The sequence below is a fragment of the Benincasa hispida genome, chromosome 12 (assembly GCF_027475165.1).
Source record: "Benincasa hispida cultivar pf3 chromosome 12, pf3_genome.v1.1, whole genome shotgun sequence".
Classification (NCBI taxonomy): domain Eukaryota; kingdom Viridiplantae; phylum Streptophyta; class Magnoliopsida; order Cucurbitales; family Cucurbitaceae; genus Benincasa; species Benincasa hispida.
Window position 1 is genome coordinate 6,129,569 of NC_143489.1, and position 17,351 is coordinate 6,146,919.

The following is a 17,351-nucleotide window of genomic DNA, read 5'->3' on the forward strand; positions in this document are numbered from 1 at the left end:
AATGGGGTTTGGCAGTATGAGGTATGATGCCCTTTTGTGGGGTACCCTCAAAACATCCACTTTCATCTCTCTTTTCCATAATTATTATATATTACAACACATTACATTAACTTCTCTTTACTTTTTTTTGTTTATTTTTCATCCAGCTATATCTTATCAATAAATACTCTACGGACCTCTTTTCTTTTCTTTTTCTTGCTTTTCCTATTGTTTTTTCTCCCTTCCGCTACCATTTTTGGTTTTGAGAAAAAAAATATTTGAAATTAAATCTAAATAATACCTCTAAAAAAGATCGAGTGAATACAAGGGTAGGTATAATGATTATTTATTTTAAAACATTATTAAGCAATTTTTTTTAATAATTTTAAACAAGAAAACTATAACTGTCACAAATAAAATTAAAAACCGATTGGTATATATTTGGAGGGTTGATTATATATGTATGTTCAATAATTTAGGAAAAATGTGGAAGATTTGTTGAAATTATAGAGTATAGTTGATGGTGACATATAATATATGAAGAGTAGTTTGAGAGAGAGATAATAATGATAACATAATACATAGTTTTCAAATTGATTTGTTAATTCAAAGTAGTGCCCCCACAAAAATTACTTATAGTGACCTTCCTAGATGATGGTGTGTGGGGCTACCCATTAGGACTACAACCCCTATTGTGTGTAGGACTTTTCTTTTCAAACACCTTCACCATCTCTTTTTCTCTTTTTGGGCCCATACTCTCTTCATAGATTGTACACATTATTTCTTGAGGGGTCTTTCCTAGAGTCTATGAAATTTCAAGATTTTTCTTCTTTTAAAATGTTCGGAAAATAATACTAACTATATAATTGTCATTTTTATTTAATTTGAACATCCTATTTGAGTGAATAGAATGGTATTAGGTCAAGGATTTTTAAAATGATGTTGTGAGACCTGTAAAATTAAATTACTCTTCTGTCCATTTTAGTATAAACTTTTTGTCCATATAGTAGTTGGTCTTGTCAGCTTCTCAAGTGGGACCTTAAGTTTTAGTTTTTTCTTTTTAAAAATTAAGTTTATAAACATTTTACGTCTTTGTTTTCAGTACAATACATGGAGTGAGAGATTTGAGTCTCAAAATTTTGGTCAAGGTTTTTTTGGTTGAGTTTTTTTTTTTTTTTTTCTTTATTTAAGAAAATGTGAAAATCATGTAGAAAAATTGTGAAAGACAAATACAATATTAAAACACCATATAGCTATCAAACCAACCTTTTTAAGTTTTTAGGGCACCGTAGGTTTGCATCCATTTTATCAAAAATCAACTTAAACTAATTTGCTTAAACCCCTAAATCCTAGCTAATACCTCTTTTTGGAGTTTCTTTTGGTTATTCATTTATTGTGGTAAAATTTATTCTGAATAATATTATCGATTTATAATTCTGTTTGCGATTCTATTTCTATGTAATACAATAGACGTGAAATTTAAAAATTTAAATCTAAGAGTCAAAAAAAAAAATAAAAAAAAAAATACATATCAATTACTATTTATGTACTTAGGTTAGCTATTAACGGGACAGATTCCCTTATTAGGCGAGGAATAGGGGAGGGGTGGAGAAAAAGTTTCTCCATGAGCTAAACGATGACGATTTAGTATAGTTATCTAATGTCATGTTATTATTATTATTTTTATATAATATTACATTTAAATTTCAAATTTGATTATTTATTGGGAAATGTAATAAATATGTTTAAATTGAATATTTAAATTTAGATTATATATGCGAATAATTTGATTTATTTTTATTTCTTTCTACTAAAAAATAATTAGCTTTTTTACATCAAAATTTGAGTAATTTATCTTTAAATTCAAATTGTCATATAAAACTAATCATAATAAACAATTTAATGATAAAGTTAATTATTTAATTAAATTTTGCTCACATTAATGATTTAAATTAATTGATTTTTTACAAAAAAAAAAAAAATATGGATAAAAATTCCTTAGGGAATCCAATCTCGCGAATTCCCTGCAGGGAATCTTCGCTCTGATCCATGGAAAATTTCACTAAATAGGGAATGAAATGGGGAGCGGGACGGAGAACATTTCATTTAAAGTAGAGAGCATATAATATAATGTTATAGTCCTTGATGAAATTCTTTACTTTAAAGAAAATTAAAGGTTTTTTTTTAAAAAAAAAAAAAAAGAATAAAAAATATTTAATTATTTTGATATTGTAAATAATTGGTCTATAAATAAGAATTGGCCGTCTTTCTCACGGCATAATTCCATTAATCATCTCTTCCAAATTTCTCTCTTCTTCTTCCTCTGTTTACAGTTCCGCCATGGGTTTCCCTGCAAGCTACACTGAGCTTCTTCTTCCCAAGCTCTTCATTCATGTACTCTCCTTCCTCGGTTTCCTCAGAAAGCTGATCTCCCTCCTCTTCCGCCTCTTGGGTCTCCAAGATTTCCTCGAACCCGACATTCCTTGGCCCAATCACCCCGATTCCTTCCCCACCGGACCCTTCACCGACCTCGACCCTCTCTCCGCCGCCGTTCTCCGTGAGATTCTCCCCGTCGTCAAGTTTTCCGAGCTTTTGGATCCACCGGAGAGCTGCGCTGTGTGTCTCTACGAGTTCGAGGCCGACGATGAGATCCGCCGCCTCGCTAACTGTCGCCACATCTTCCACCGCGGATGTCTCGATCGGTGGATCGGTTACGGTCAGAGAACCTGCCCGCTGTGCCGGACGGTGTTTATTCCTCCCGATTTGCGGAGTGGTGGTTGTAATTTTGACGATAGGCTTTGGGAGGATTCGGAAATCTTTGAAGCTCTCCACACCGATTCTTCTTCTTCTTCTTCTTCAAGTCTTCTCTCCGCTGGTTTGTAGCTTTTGGAGATTTGATTGATTTTTCTTTTTGTTGATTTTGCTGCTCTGCCTCTCATCAATCGATATCGGAAAAACATAAATAAAATAAGGGGAAACAGAGATGAGAGATGGAGATGATTGAGTTTGATGGGGAGGGAATATGTTTGTTGTTCTTCTCTGTACATACCAAAAAAAAAAAAAAAAAACGTTCCTAAAAGGAACTGGAAAATCAAAATCAAAATCAAATCAAATCAAAATCAATTACAGGTCTCAGAATTAGTTCATCATCATCTTCTTCTTCTGATTTTGCCAATTCCTCTGACTCTTTCTCTTTAACAATACAACAGAAATTGAAATTGATACAAATATAATATGAGATTTAGATTTTTGTATATATGATTGTGAATTACCCATTTGTTGTTTGTGTTGTATACCCAAACAGAAAAGCTTCCAAGTCTTGAATCTTACTTTGCTTGAACAAAATTGTTAAAATTAGGCTGTGGGGATTCATTCTTGCTATTGAAGGAGATTGTTCTTTGGGCCATGGGGATGTGTTTATAAGGGTTCTTAATTTGGATATTTTTGTTGTTGATTTTAGTGGTATTTTACTTTGCTCGACTTTTTGAGTCTAGATTTTGAGGATTTTTATGCTTGGGTTTGTAGCTAATTTTATGGCTAAATTTTATATGGGTTTGCTTAGTTGATATATATATATGCTTGTGTGCGATTAATTGAAATTTTGAGTCTAGAATGTAGGTGCTTAAAAATTGGAGATGATGATAAGTACACAATTTCTACATTTTCTCAATGCTTTCATGGTTTAATTTTTGGCTCTTTTGTCAAATGAGATGGTTAATTTTTAACAAAATTGATACACTACTAGCGTAAAACAATGGACCATTTTTATAAGGAGTTTTCGATCTCATTGATTGATGAATTGGTAAGATAGTGAATCCCATCTAATTTTCAATTGTAATTATACTACTATTATCTATCTCACGAGATAATCCACGGATCCTAATTAAATTCTAGGTGATCGTTATGGATTGAACTCATGATCTCTTAGTCTTTTAATTTTTTTTTAACGTTCCTACTATCACGAGGCCAAGCATGATATAGTTAATATAACCATTGAAATTTAGTGGTAAATTTTGATAATGTCCTTAAAAATAATAGATATAACTTTGAAAAATGAGTTAGTTGAATGGAAAAGGAAAGAGGGAAAAAAGGAAAGGTGAAATGAATGATGAAAAAAAAGAAAAAAGAAAAAAGAAAAAAAAAAGTTAGGGTGAGACATGTGACACATGTGATGCTCTGTTAAATGAAGAAGCAATCTCTGCAAAGACTTGTTAAAAAGCATCATCCCAAAGGACAATCCATTTCCAAAGCCACCCTCCCCCTTCCCATCCAATGGATAACTTTTTTCTTTTTTCTTCAATTAATATGTTTTTTCCCCTTTCAATGCTTTTTCAATTTAGTCCATATTATTCCCAATGTTTCAACTTAGTACCTCCTTCTTGGTGAATATTAAAATTGATTTATATCAATACATAACAGTTTAGAAGATTAAAAGTATATCTTTTGAAATTTCAAGGATTAAATAGACATTAATACCAAATTTAGAGAAGATATTAAAATATTTTCTCCTTTATTTGACCTTCATCTATGTACGAGTGGAAACAGTTTGGTTCGAACTGCATATAGAATATCTCCTAGAATAAATTCGGTTTTGACATTTTTAAAAAATCCATGTTATATTCTTTTTTTTAATTAAAGCGGTTCGGTTCGGTTCGGTTTTAAATTCGATTTTCGAAAGTGAAACCGAACCGAACCGAATTTTTCGGTTTCACTAAGTTTTCGGTTCGGTTCGGTTTTTGCAATTTGAATGACCATCCCTACCTCTATGTTTTTACCAAGTCTCTAAATAGTATGTCACATAAAATTAATAACAAAAAATATCAATCAATTTATATCAGTCAATTTTGAGAATTGCAGCAATTAAAACCTTAAACTAATAATTGTATTAATTTGAATATGGGAGTTTTATATGTGTATCAACTTATACCCTTTATTACATTCAGTCTGGAAAAACACCTTGCGAAATATACAATTTTAATTGTTAGTGTTTTGATCTTAGCTATATTTTTTTAGTCGTGATCCATAGATATTGGCACTTTTGTTCTTAATCTTATCCCAGGAGATGTTCTATGATGTCCTTCACAATGTTATTTTTGTCAGAAAATTCTTTTCTTATCTAAAAAATTATGAGAGTTTATGCTTGAGGATTTTTTTTTCCTTCTTTGGGACTCGACTGGTTATAGCATTGATCCGATTTTTCTTTTCTTTCATGCATATTTAAGGGTAATATTTTTGTGTTATAGAGTTACCAATTTTGAGGGTGTAGGCTTTTTGGGATTGCTGTGACATTATGGGTAACTTATTACGTGGTGTGTTAGATAAGCTTTTTTTTACCGTAACAACCTTAAAGATTTCCTTTGAGAATTATCCATGAATCAAATTTAATAGTCAATTTTATAAAACCGACATTTGAAAAAGGGTACACACGTGAGAATTGATTCATTGATGATTTTCAAAAGTAAACATGATGAAGGTTCTAAATTGAATTGTTTATGGAAGTTTAAAAACTTAATTGATACAAATTATAAGTTTCATACGTAATTTTCAAATAAAATCTAAAGGAGGTGTAAATTAATACACTTATGAAAATTCAAAATTTAAATTGATGTAATTATTAGTTCATAATTTTAATCAATACAACTCACAAAGTTTAAAGGTATCCAATGATACTAAAAATATCTAAATTGTAATTGTTCCCAAATGATAAGTTATAAGTTTCACAAAATGTTTGAAAATGCATCAATTCTCTGTGTTTTATCCCGTTTCTTTGATAATGATTATATGCATAATAAGAACAAATTAAATTATTACTTATAATTAATCAATTTTTACTTAAATAAACATTTTTTTAATCGATTGTATATTATTAATTTACTGTCTAATTATGATAGTAAAAAAAAGTTAGCTACACACATTAAAAGAAAAAGAAAAAGAAAAAAAGAATACTTACTCAAATCTAGAAAAGTTATTTTTCATTTAACAAAGGGTTTAATTTACAAATTATTTGATATTATTTGATATTTTTATAAAATCTTAATAAGCTTCTCTTATTGTTTTGAATTGAGTAAGAGAAAGATATGTGGTGGGATGCCATCACTTGTGGCCCATTTCTTTAGTGAGAGTTGGCCCAAACCCTATCTTGGCCCATTTCTTTACTAAGTCTTGGCCCAAACTTCTCAAATCAAATCAAGTGGACAACAGCCCAACTCTTTTTCTTTTCTTTTATTTTTTTCCCATTTATCTTTGACTTGAAGGGTAAACTCTATATTTGAAAATGAAAATGGTCTTCTAATATTAAGGAATGTAATCCAAACAAAACTAAAAAAAAAAAAAATGTGAAAAAAAAAAAAAGAAATCTAGGGGTAAAATGGAAAGAAGGCATCAAATTATTATTCATCCCAACTTTTCTATTTGACAATATTTCATTATTTAAATAACCCGTTTCAGTAAAGATTAACTCTAAGAGACTTAATCTAAGAATTATTAGAAGTACAAGGAATAAAGTTGAACAAAACTTTAAATAGAGGGACCAAAATAATATTTTAACCTATATTATATTTGAGATTCTAGAAATTTACAACTTTACCCTTTAAATATCATAATCTTACAATTAACTACCTACTAACACGGTAAAAATGATTTTTTTTTTTAATAAGCTAACATATCTTTTTATAATTCAATAATCCTAGAGTTTAGGAGATTGAACCATTGACTCTTGAACTCATATCAAATCTATTGAGTTATGATCATATTGTTCTATTATAAATGTTTAATTATGTCCCTCAAAGTGTTTATTGGATCCTAACACTTTGAAAAGGGCCATAATGTCTCTAGATTTTTTATTTTGTATCTAATAGATTTTTTAACTTTAAAAATGTTTAATAGACTCTTAAACCTTCAATTTTGTGTCAAAGATGTACTTGATACATTAAAAATTCTCTAGAATTTGATCTATTAGATATAAAATTGAAATTTATGTCTCATGAAATTAGAAGTCATCTATATCTTTGCCCTTGTCCCTTGGACATCTCTATGAAACTCTATCTTTTAATTTTGTGTTTAGAAGATCAGTTAATTTTTTAAAATATCGAAAGAAATCAATAACCTATTAAACACAAAATTTAAAGTTTAGAAACTCATTGAACATAAATAGGAAATTAAAAGAAAATAAGGTTAATTTTTAGAATTTGGATAAGAATACAACTTCTTTACTTAAAAAAGAGAAAAACCATGGTAAGATTTAGAGAGGATACGGGCTTAATTTTTAAAAAGAAATTAAAAACAAAAAACTAAATGGATATCAAATGGGACCTTAATAGTCAATTAGATATTTTTTAAAGTTTAAAGATGTATTAAACACAAAATAAAAAATTTAAAGATTAAATAGTTATAATTTTTAAATTTAGGAACTACATTTATAATTTAACTTAAAAAAGTTATTAAAGTTGGTTTGTTCTATCAAACTTATAATTTTAGGTAAATCTATAATATAATTTTAAAAGATTCAAGAATTGAAATCAAACTAAACAAGCCTTATAACCCCAATCCAATTCAAGTGATTTAGAATTGGATACAAATTTTGTGTGTTATTGGAAATAAGAGTAGAAGTTAATGGTGGAAATAATATGTATAAGTTTAACTGAAAAATAAAACAGAAACCTTGTTTTTTTAATTTCTTAGTCATTTTGTAGTTTTTAAAAATTAAGTCTATTTTTTCTCAATTTCTTACAATGATTTAATTTTTTTTTAAAAATATAATGATTAATTTCCTAGTCAAATTTCAAAAACAAAAACAAATATTTAAAAAGTACATTTTGTAGTTTTCAAAAATTAGATAGGTTTTTTTAAATTATTAGTAAGAAGAAGATAATAAAAAAAGAAATTTGGAGGTAGAAGTAATGTTTATAAACTTAATTTTTAAAAATAAAATAACTATCAAACGAGGTCTAAAAAATTGTTTTGTTTGGAAAAAACCAAGAAAAATATATTTCACATCGATTTAATTATCCTACACACTATATACTTGAAAATATTCACGGTAGTTTTACTATTTAAAATAATTACCCCACCACATATAGTACTTTTTTTTTCTACAATTTAGAAATTTTGAATTTCGCTTTTATTATAAAGCTATATTCTCAATATATGTACCCACATTTAAAAAACCATGTCATCAGATTATAATCGTTGATTAATTAAAAAAAAAAATTTGCCCAATAAAAACAAGACATGTTGACCGTCAACAAAGAATCTTTAATTCGTCCTAATCGTTTCTTTGAAAATAACTTCTTTATTGGTTTCTTTTTCTAAAAAATAAACTCAAATAAGAACAAAATATTCTTTTGTAAATACATTCTTGTTGATCTCTAAAAGTAGTATTTATCTAAATATTTTCTATTCATGAGAATAAGTTTTTATTATCCCTTTTTGTGTCTCGATGTTTCTAAACTTAATTATAAAAAAATGAAGGAAAATATTATTAAAGTTTAGATAACTGAACTCATTTATGAGAAATAATAATGCTGATATATATATATATATATATTTAAAATAATAATGTAGATTACTTAAGATCCATTTGGTGCTAACATGGCATAGCTCAAATCACATGAATTTATACTATCGACTTCAAGGTTTGAGGTTCGATTCCACACCCTACATATTATCAGGAAAAAAAATTGTTCGATAATTATTTGGTCTTTGATTTTTAGTATTTGAAAAATAAGTCCAGTAAACACTCGTTTCACCTCTAAAATTCTTGTTTTGTTATTTACTTCCTATCAATGTTTTCAAAAAATCAAGTTAAGTTTTAAAAAGTAAAAAATAAAAAAAATTAGACCACTTTAGTATTCATTTGTTTGTTTTTTAGTTCATAAAAGCTAATCTTATTTTCTCTCAAATTTTTACGATAGTTTGCATTTAGGTAAAAGAGTTAAATACTTTTATATAGAAAAAAAATATTTGGATGTATCTCATCTATCTTTGTGCATCCCATCCAAATGTGTTCAATCATAAGCTACCACGTGGCAAAAATTAATTTTCTTTTCTTAAAAAAGATATCTTTTCAATATCAATTCTTTCCTATTTGTGATTGAAGATGATGCATGGAGATGAGTGTAACCTAGATTGCACCCAAGTTTTGCTCATATGTATAAAAGTTCGTAGAATATTTTAAAATAAAATAAAGAAAAAGAAAGCTCAATTATAGAAAATATCTCTGAAATTTGTACTTTGTTTAAAAAATACTCTTGAACTTTCAAATGTTTCATTAATACTCTTAAACTTTTTTTAAAAAAATTTAAGAATTCTTTACAAGTTTTTTTACAGAAATTGATAGTACTCTATTTCAAAACATCTCTGAATTTTAAATGTTTCATTTATATCCTTAAACTTTTAAAAGAAAAAAAAAAATCAAAATTACCCTTATTATTAGTATATAGACACAAACCAAGTACCTTGTTTAAAAAATATAGCTAAACTTTTAAATGTTGTATTAATATCATAGACCTTTAAAAGTTTAAAAAAATGTCATTATTGTTTGAATATCTATTAAAATTATTTATATCATACCCATCAGCCCCATCTTCCACTTCTCTCCACTCTACTGCAACTTATATAGATACTCTCATTTCTTCCCTACTAATAAAAACACACGTATGCACGTAAAATCGTATTGTTTTAATTAAAAATTTTAAAATATATTAGGTTTTTTAGCATCTAATAAATAAATATTATATACGTTTGTTTTGAATTTTAATTACTACAACATATGAAAGTTAGATAATATAACAATTTTAGTTGCTTCTAAATAAATTATCACATTATGGTAATGAGATTTAGTATTTCGTGGACTTTTTGTGTGATTTAAATCATAGAGGGGAAATCCAAGGTTTTTTCTTTGTTAATCACAATTATAATTCCACTAAGCACGAACTCGCTATACATGTCTGCAGACATCGACTGATATCCATTTTTCTGAAAGATCACCCACCACGAGTGGATTCTCGTTTATAAATTGATAGTTGTTTTTCCTAAGTTGTTTCTTGTTTGAAGTCAACAACAATAATAGGAATAATGTAAGAATTTTTATTTTAATGTTTTCATATATCATTACTTCCATAAAAATTGTACTCATAATTAAGTGATCAAATAAATATGTCAACATTTTGATATTTTAATATAATGCAACAATTTTTATTTCAATGTCATCACATATTTGCCATTATAGTTACTCTCATACATAAAAGGAATATGTATCGTCATATATATATATATGTGAAATCGTATAGTTTTAATTCAAAGTAATTAAAGAATGTTAGTTTTTGTTTTAGGATTATATGTCATAGATACATATAATTTAAACATTGTTTTCATAAAAGATATTATGGGTTACATTTAAATGGTTAAAAAAAATCATTATGAAATCTTAAATTTATAATTTTTATTTTTATTTTAACTAGTGAAGTTTGTCCTTGTTATCTTCCTAAAATAAATTTTTGTTTCTTTAAACCTTTTCAAAAGGTTCGGTTAAAATTATTTTTTTGTTTGGAAAAAGATAGTATTATTTATCTGTATTATTAAAGGTAAGAAGGACTTAAGTAGTTAATCTTTTTGGTTTTAAAGATTTGGTTGGTTTTATAAATTATGGAAAAAATCATTTTTTAAAAGGAACACAAACTTGTTATTATTAAAAAAAATTGCAACAATTTTTTATATTTGAAATATTAAAATAGATACATCATTTATAATTTTTAAGTGAAATATTAAACTCTTATTTGCTACAAATCTCAAAATTCTAATTTTATTATTTATGTTAATATTTTATAATTTGAAAAAATAGTTTATTTATCGAGTTTATTAAATTTAAGAATAACTGGGTAGTTGATTTTTTTATTTCAAATATCTTGTTTGTTCTATAAAATTATATAAAAAATTAAATTGATTTTGAAAAGAACAAAATCTTGTTGTTGTTGTTATTATTATATATACACCAATAACTTCAATTTTGTGTTATATTTAAAATAGTAAAATAAAAGCTTCATTTATAAGCAAAATATTAAACACTTTTTGTACCATGAATCTCAACAATTTCAATTTCAATATCTATGCCAATATTTTATGGTCATGAAAAGGCCAATTTCTTTTATCATTATTATTTTCAAATAAATCTTCTTATTTTCAAGATATAATAGTTTATTCTATTTCATTAATTAATTAAGGAGATTAACAAAGTGGTTAAACTAACATTGTATTAGTTAGAGTCATAAATTTATGATGCGATAAAAAATAGAAGAAAAATTAAAACTAAGAGGAAAATAAATATCAATATGAATCACAGTGTGATTTGAAGAGATAACTTTTAGAATTGAGTTGAAATTAAAATGAGAAAGTCAAATTTAACCTAATATCTCACTAATATTCTCCTCATATCTCCCTCCCTTAATTTTCTCAAATTTAACTCCTTTCCCCATTTTGAGAAAATAAAATTCCCTCATGTGAACTTAGAAAAAAAAATTAAGTAAACTAAAGAAGTAATTACATTTTTTTTTTAGAATATTCTCGAATTTTCCTCCATATCTCCTTATTCCCAATTTTCTTAAATTGGTTTTTCTTTTGATTTACTCACTATAATCATATCACGTTATTCTCTATCAAAGTAGAGAATATGTTTTTTATTTTAGAAAAAATATTCAAAATATTCTCAATTCTTTCATATCTTCCTATTCCCTAAATTTCACAAGTTATTCTCATCTCTCATATTTCCAAATCATTCTCACATTTATCTTCATCAAAATAAAGTTCTTACTTTAAATTAATTCTAAAAATAAACTCCTAATGTGAATTAAAAGAAAAAAAAGTGAAGTATATCAACGATGATTTACGTTTTTTGTTTGCTTGATAATGCATTTGTTGAGGATGCTGAGAAAAAAAAAATGTAGGGAAGAAAACACCTACAATTATACACACACAAAAACAACCATCAAACAAAAACTTAAACAAAAGAAAGAAGAAAAGGAACAAAGTGTTTACAAACAAATGTAAATCAAAATAAAAGAAATTCAAAATTTCATAAAAAATAAATATAGAATGTTTTGGTGGTGAATTGAAGTAAACACATATGGGAACTTTACATATTTTTCATTTGATAATGTTTTTTCGGGGATGATGAGAAAAAATATAGGGAAGAAAACATATACATAAAACAAAAGGAAAGAAAGAAGAGGAACAACGTGTTCATAGATAAATATAAATCATAAGGGAAAATAAAAATTTCCTTAAAAAAAATAGTAAATGTACAATAACAAATATGGGATGATGGTTACTTTTTGGTGCAGAAGCAGCGAATAGAAGAAAAAGACTAATGGTATGTGTTTGATAACTCATCTCCTTTGGGGAGAAGTGTTTTAGGGAAAAAGATTAGATGTTATAACTAACTATTAAAGGAGGGTATAATAGGAATATATTTGAAAGTCAAGGGTAAAATAGAAAGCTAAAAATTCTCCTGTTAGATTTGTCCAACTCTTACGCAAAGTATCTCAACAATTATGACCACAAAACTGAAGGGATTGAAATTCCCTACAGCGAAAGTAATTGAATGTATCGATCTCTAGATTTCGTTTTATAGAACATACAACATAATTCAAAGCGACAAAAACTCATGAATAAACAAATTTTTAACTTAAGTATGTTTCTACTGAGAAAATACAGAGAGGAGAAGAGGGAAAGGATATCACATACCCTTGAAGAATACCGTCTTCTTGCTTCTTTTCCCAATCACGAACACAATATTACTCTTCTCGATCTCCTGAACTTGGCATCAACATAAACACAATAGTGATGAAGAGGAAACCACCACGGGGATTTCCTTGTTAATCTTAGGGATGAGAATCTTGCAGAATTTTGTGGGTTTGCACTCAATTTTGGTAAAAGGAGAAGAATGAGAGTTTGAGAGATTTTTCTTATAAAAAAAAACACAAAAAAATAGAGAGGGATGAAGAAAATGATCACTCATTCTCTCTGTTGTTTTTACATGATTAAGAGAATAAGGAAAACCACTTCCCCTTATTTTTACCAAAACATTTGAGAGAATAACTTCCAAAGGGAGTTGTTAAATTAAATTCAAATTCAAATTTTGAATTTAATATACATTAACCATAGGTTCATTAACTGCTGATCATTCTACTAAAAACTGACAGTTGCACTCTTCGCACTATAGATATACTTCTGTTTCCATTAGATATAATCAATCAACAGTTCGTTAACCCTTCACAAGTTGCTCATAAGTACAACTGGGTCAAATTATCGTTTTACCCATGTAGTAGTACCATCTAACTTCTTAAGTACCACTAATCCCTTTAATGAACAATTAATTATCGTCCAACTATAACTGAACCCCTCTTGGGTCAGAAGAAGGTGACACGCCTTATTGTTTATGCCTTGGAATCAACTCTTAAGGGAGTAGTTTATCTACTTACCCTAACAGGGAAGGAGTGAATTTCTTTTTGTGTAGTTGTGTTCCCAGCTCGCCAGTCAGACGAATCCCTAAAATGGTAGGCTTATCGAATTAGCGAATCTACCTACTCCCATCTATACAAATCAAAGAACCGCCCTCATAGGCAAGAGTTCACAACTCACTCAAGATTCTGGTCAAGTTATCTGTGGTTATCTTGGTGAAATGTAAGTCTCTTCTAGCAACAGTGTTATAAAAAGAGACTATGTATTCCGTAGTTTGGTGTTACACAAACTCTTTGTATAGGATACCTCCACTTACATGTATTTACATGAATGATCAGGATCAGTGCATTTGTAGTACTTTACAATAATTATAACAACTACAAAGCAGGTCGTATCACATAGTGTTACAAAGATAAGACATCCAACTTTATCCATATACTACAGACCATTTAGATTATCACTTAAACATGATCCACTTATATGTCTCCATATACGTGTTTAAGTTACATAAGATAATCTTAGATTTTTGTTTAATGGATTATCGCATATTAAACTAATCAACCATTGATTCAAATAACATTACACTACGAGGATTTACGGCATATAACCCAACAAAAACTTCAATTAAATTATAAAATCCCACAAAATTTGAAAAATCTGAAAAATCAAAATCTCAAAGCATGAAACTCCACAAAATGATGAATCACCAAATATAAAAAGTGTCAACAAAAAGGAATATCATATTCAATCATGAAGAATCTTCTTAACTAACCACAATATAGTAACTAATTTGAACGACATGAACAATCAACAAATTTCATCCCACAAATTGGTAATGCTTCTATTTTCTTTCTTTTATTTCCTACTGGTTGCCCTCAAAATTATGACCCAAATTCTCAATATGATTATTTTTTGTATATTAAATCCAAATCTTAACTCACACAACAACTAATTATCATACAACCTTATTAAAACATTTAAATTCTAAGGTCTACTGGTGGTTTCATCATACTTCCTATATTAATGTTATAGCCTATAAACCTTGATTCGAATGGGTAGTTTAAAGACTGGAGAATGGAAGAAAAGGAAATTAAGGAAGTGTTAAGTCATGTGGTTGAAGCAAATGTGTTAGATGATATAATAGTAAATTGACCTTCATGAAGAAAATCATACGCAAGGATTTCCATGAGCAGCGGAAGAGATTGTTCCAAATTCCATTCGAATTGAACACTAACAATTACAATCTAAAATGAAAACTAACAGGTTATGCAACAATAGAAATTACATGCTAAACAATGATACAAAGGATAGAGGATTCATACTTTTGAAGAACCATTCTTCAAGAATCCTTCAAACAATCTACAATGCGTCCACCACACCAACACGAACACAACGAACAGAAACTCCAACAACACGACCAACAGCTCCTCAAACCCAATCGAGTCTAACTCGATCCACGAACTGAGTGAGGACACCACCACAATGTTTATCTTGGTATTCTAGGTGTGAGAATCTAGGAATTGTGGGCTCTGTATGATCTTAGCTTGAGGAAGAGACTGGAGGACTACGATTGAGTAGATGATCGAGCAAGTGGGAGAAATGACACTGTCTATCGTATAAACAATGTGCTCGAACGTTTAGTAAACAACAGCCTATCGCATATACTTAGCCACTCGATCATGTAGCTACGATCAACTGATTGACTATCGCATAGTCAACACTACACGATCATTTAGTCTTTGAACAGCTATCGCTTAGTGAAACTCTTTTACTTGATAGCTTGTCTCCGTGAGTTCTTTTCCGAATGAAGTAACTTCCAAATTTAAGAAAACAATTTTCCTTTTATCTCATGGTTACCATAAAACTTCCAATAACATCCCACTAAATCGATTATTAGAGAAAAAGAAATTAATCATCATATAATTAATATATTATAAATAAATATGATAACCAACTTACCACATTATATTTATAATCTATAGTTTTAATATTTCATCATATGAAACATGCAAATCATAGTTCTTTTTCTATTTTATGGTACTTAATGTAAATCATATTTACATTAATTCCTCCACTTGATGTATCTCATACATCAATTATATCATATATAATTGAATTTTCTCTTGTTAATTTGAACACTACAAATCAACCCCAAAATCCGATTCTCAACTTGAATCCATTAAGCTACCAAAGGGATCTTATGGACCTGTAGCTTGAAGCTCCAACGGTACATGAATAACTGACTAAATTCTTTAGTCACGAGATCCACCATCTGTTAACTACCAAACACTCTACTAAAGACCGACAACTGCACTCTTCTTACTACAAATATATTTCTATGTCCATATAAACCAATCAATAGGGTGATAACCTTTCACAGATCGTTAGTAAGTACAGTTGGACTAATTTACCATTTTGCCCTTATAGTTACATCTAACTCCTTAAGTACCATTGATTTCTCTAATGAACAATAAGTCATAGTCCTACTATGACTAAGTCCTCTCTTCTAAAGAGAGGGTGTGACCACTATGTTCAAGACCTGGAATCAGCCCTTAAGGGAGCAATCTATCTACTTACCCCTGCTTCAGGGAAGGAGTGAATTTCATCTTGGGTAACTAGGTTCCCAGCTCCTCAATCAGACAAATCCCTAAAAAGATAGGCTTGTTGAGTTGGCATTCTGGCCACTCTCATCTATACTAATCAAAGGACCGCCCTCATAGGCAGGAGCTCCCAAAATACTCAAGATTAAGGTCATGTCACCTATGGTCGTTATAGTGAGAAGTAAGTCTCAATTATCAACGACATTATATAAAGAGACTAATCATCTTGTGGTCCGGTCTTATACAAACTCTTTGTATAGGACACCCTCACTCGTATGTCTCCACATGAATGGTCAGGATCAGACGATTTTTAGTAGTTCACAATACTTGTAAACCTCTACAAAGCGGGTTGTATCTGTAGTGTCACTAGGATAAGGTGTCCCTCCTTTATCCTTATACTACAGACCTTTTAGGTTATTATTTAAGGCATGATCCACTTGTATATCTCATATACGTGCTTAAGTTTACATAAGATAACCTTGGATTTTTGTTTATTGGATATGAGTAAATGCAAATAAACTAACTCTTATTTTATTAATAACAATGTGTATAATGTTTACAAAGTACGAGACTCTAAGAGAATTAGGACATCAGTCCCAACAATTTGCTACTTGTTCTAATGCTTCAAGAGACTAATATATAATACATGAAAAAACAAGTACAATATACAATAAACTAGGGCATACTCTATACCCCAGTATCATCTCTCATTTTTCCTAGACAAAATGCTGCATGTCATGTAGACCCAGACTCTCCAGATGACCCTCAAACACTTTAGTTGTGAGGGTCTTTGTAAAAGGATCAGCAACGTTGTGCTCCGACGCGATCTTCATGACTATCACATCACCGCAATGCACAATGTCCCTGATCAAATGATACTTCCGTTCCATATGCTTGCCTCTACGATCACTCCAAGGTTCTTTAGAATTTGCCACAGTCCTGCTGTTATCACAATAAAGAGTGATCGACAAAGATATATTTGGAACAACTTCCAAATCTGTAAGGAACTTCCTAAACCAAACAAACTCTTTAGCTACTTTACAAGTGGCTACATATTCGGCTTCTATAGTGGAGTCCGCGGTACATCCTTGCTTGATGCTTCGCCAAACTAAAGCCCTTCCATTTAGAGTGAACACTGACCCTGATGTCAATTTTTTAGAATCCCTATCAGTCTAAAAGTTAGAGTCTGTGTATCCTGTAAGGATCAAATCCTTATCTCCATACACGAGCAGATAGTCCCTTGTTCTCCGAAGATACTTGAGAATTGTTTTGACCATCATTCAGTGATCTAATCCTGGACTGGATTGATAACGATTG

The 17,351-nt window shown here is 29.1% G+C and overlaps 1 protein-coding gene across 1 annotated transcript; it reads left to right on the forward strand.

The window, feature by feature from the left end:
- Positions 1–2,147: 2,147 nt before the first annotated feature.
- Positions 2,148–3,131, forward strand: LOC120092692 (brassinosteroid-responsive RING protein 1). Its single transcript, XM_039050843.2, has one exon. It carries the CDS (start codon positions 2,320–2,322, stop codon positions 2,860–2,862), a length of 543 nt encoding a protein of 180 aa, XP_038906771.1. The 5' UTR covers positions 2,148–2,319; the 3' UTR covers positions 2,863–3,131.
- The last annotated feature ends 14,220 nt before the right edge of the window (positions 3,132–17,351 follow it).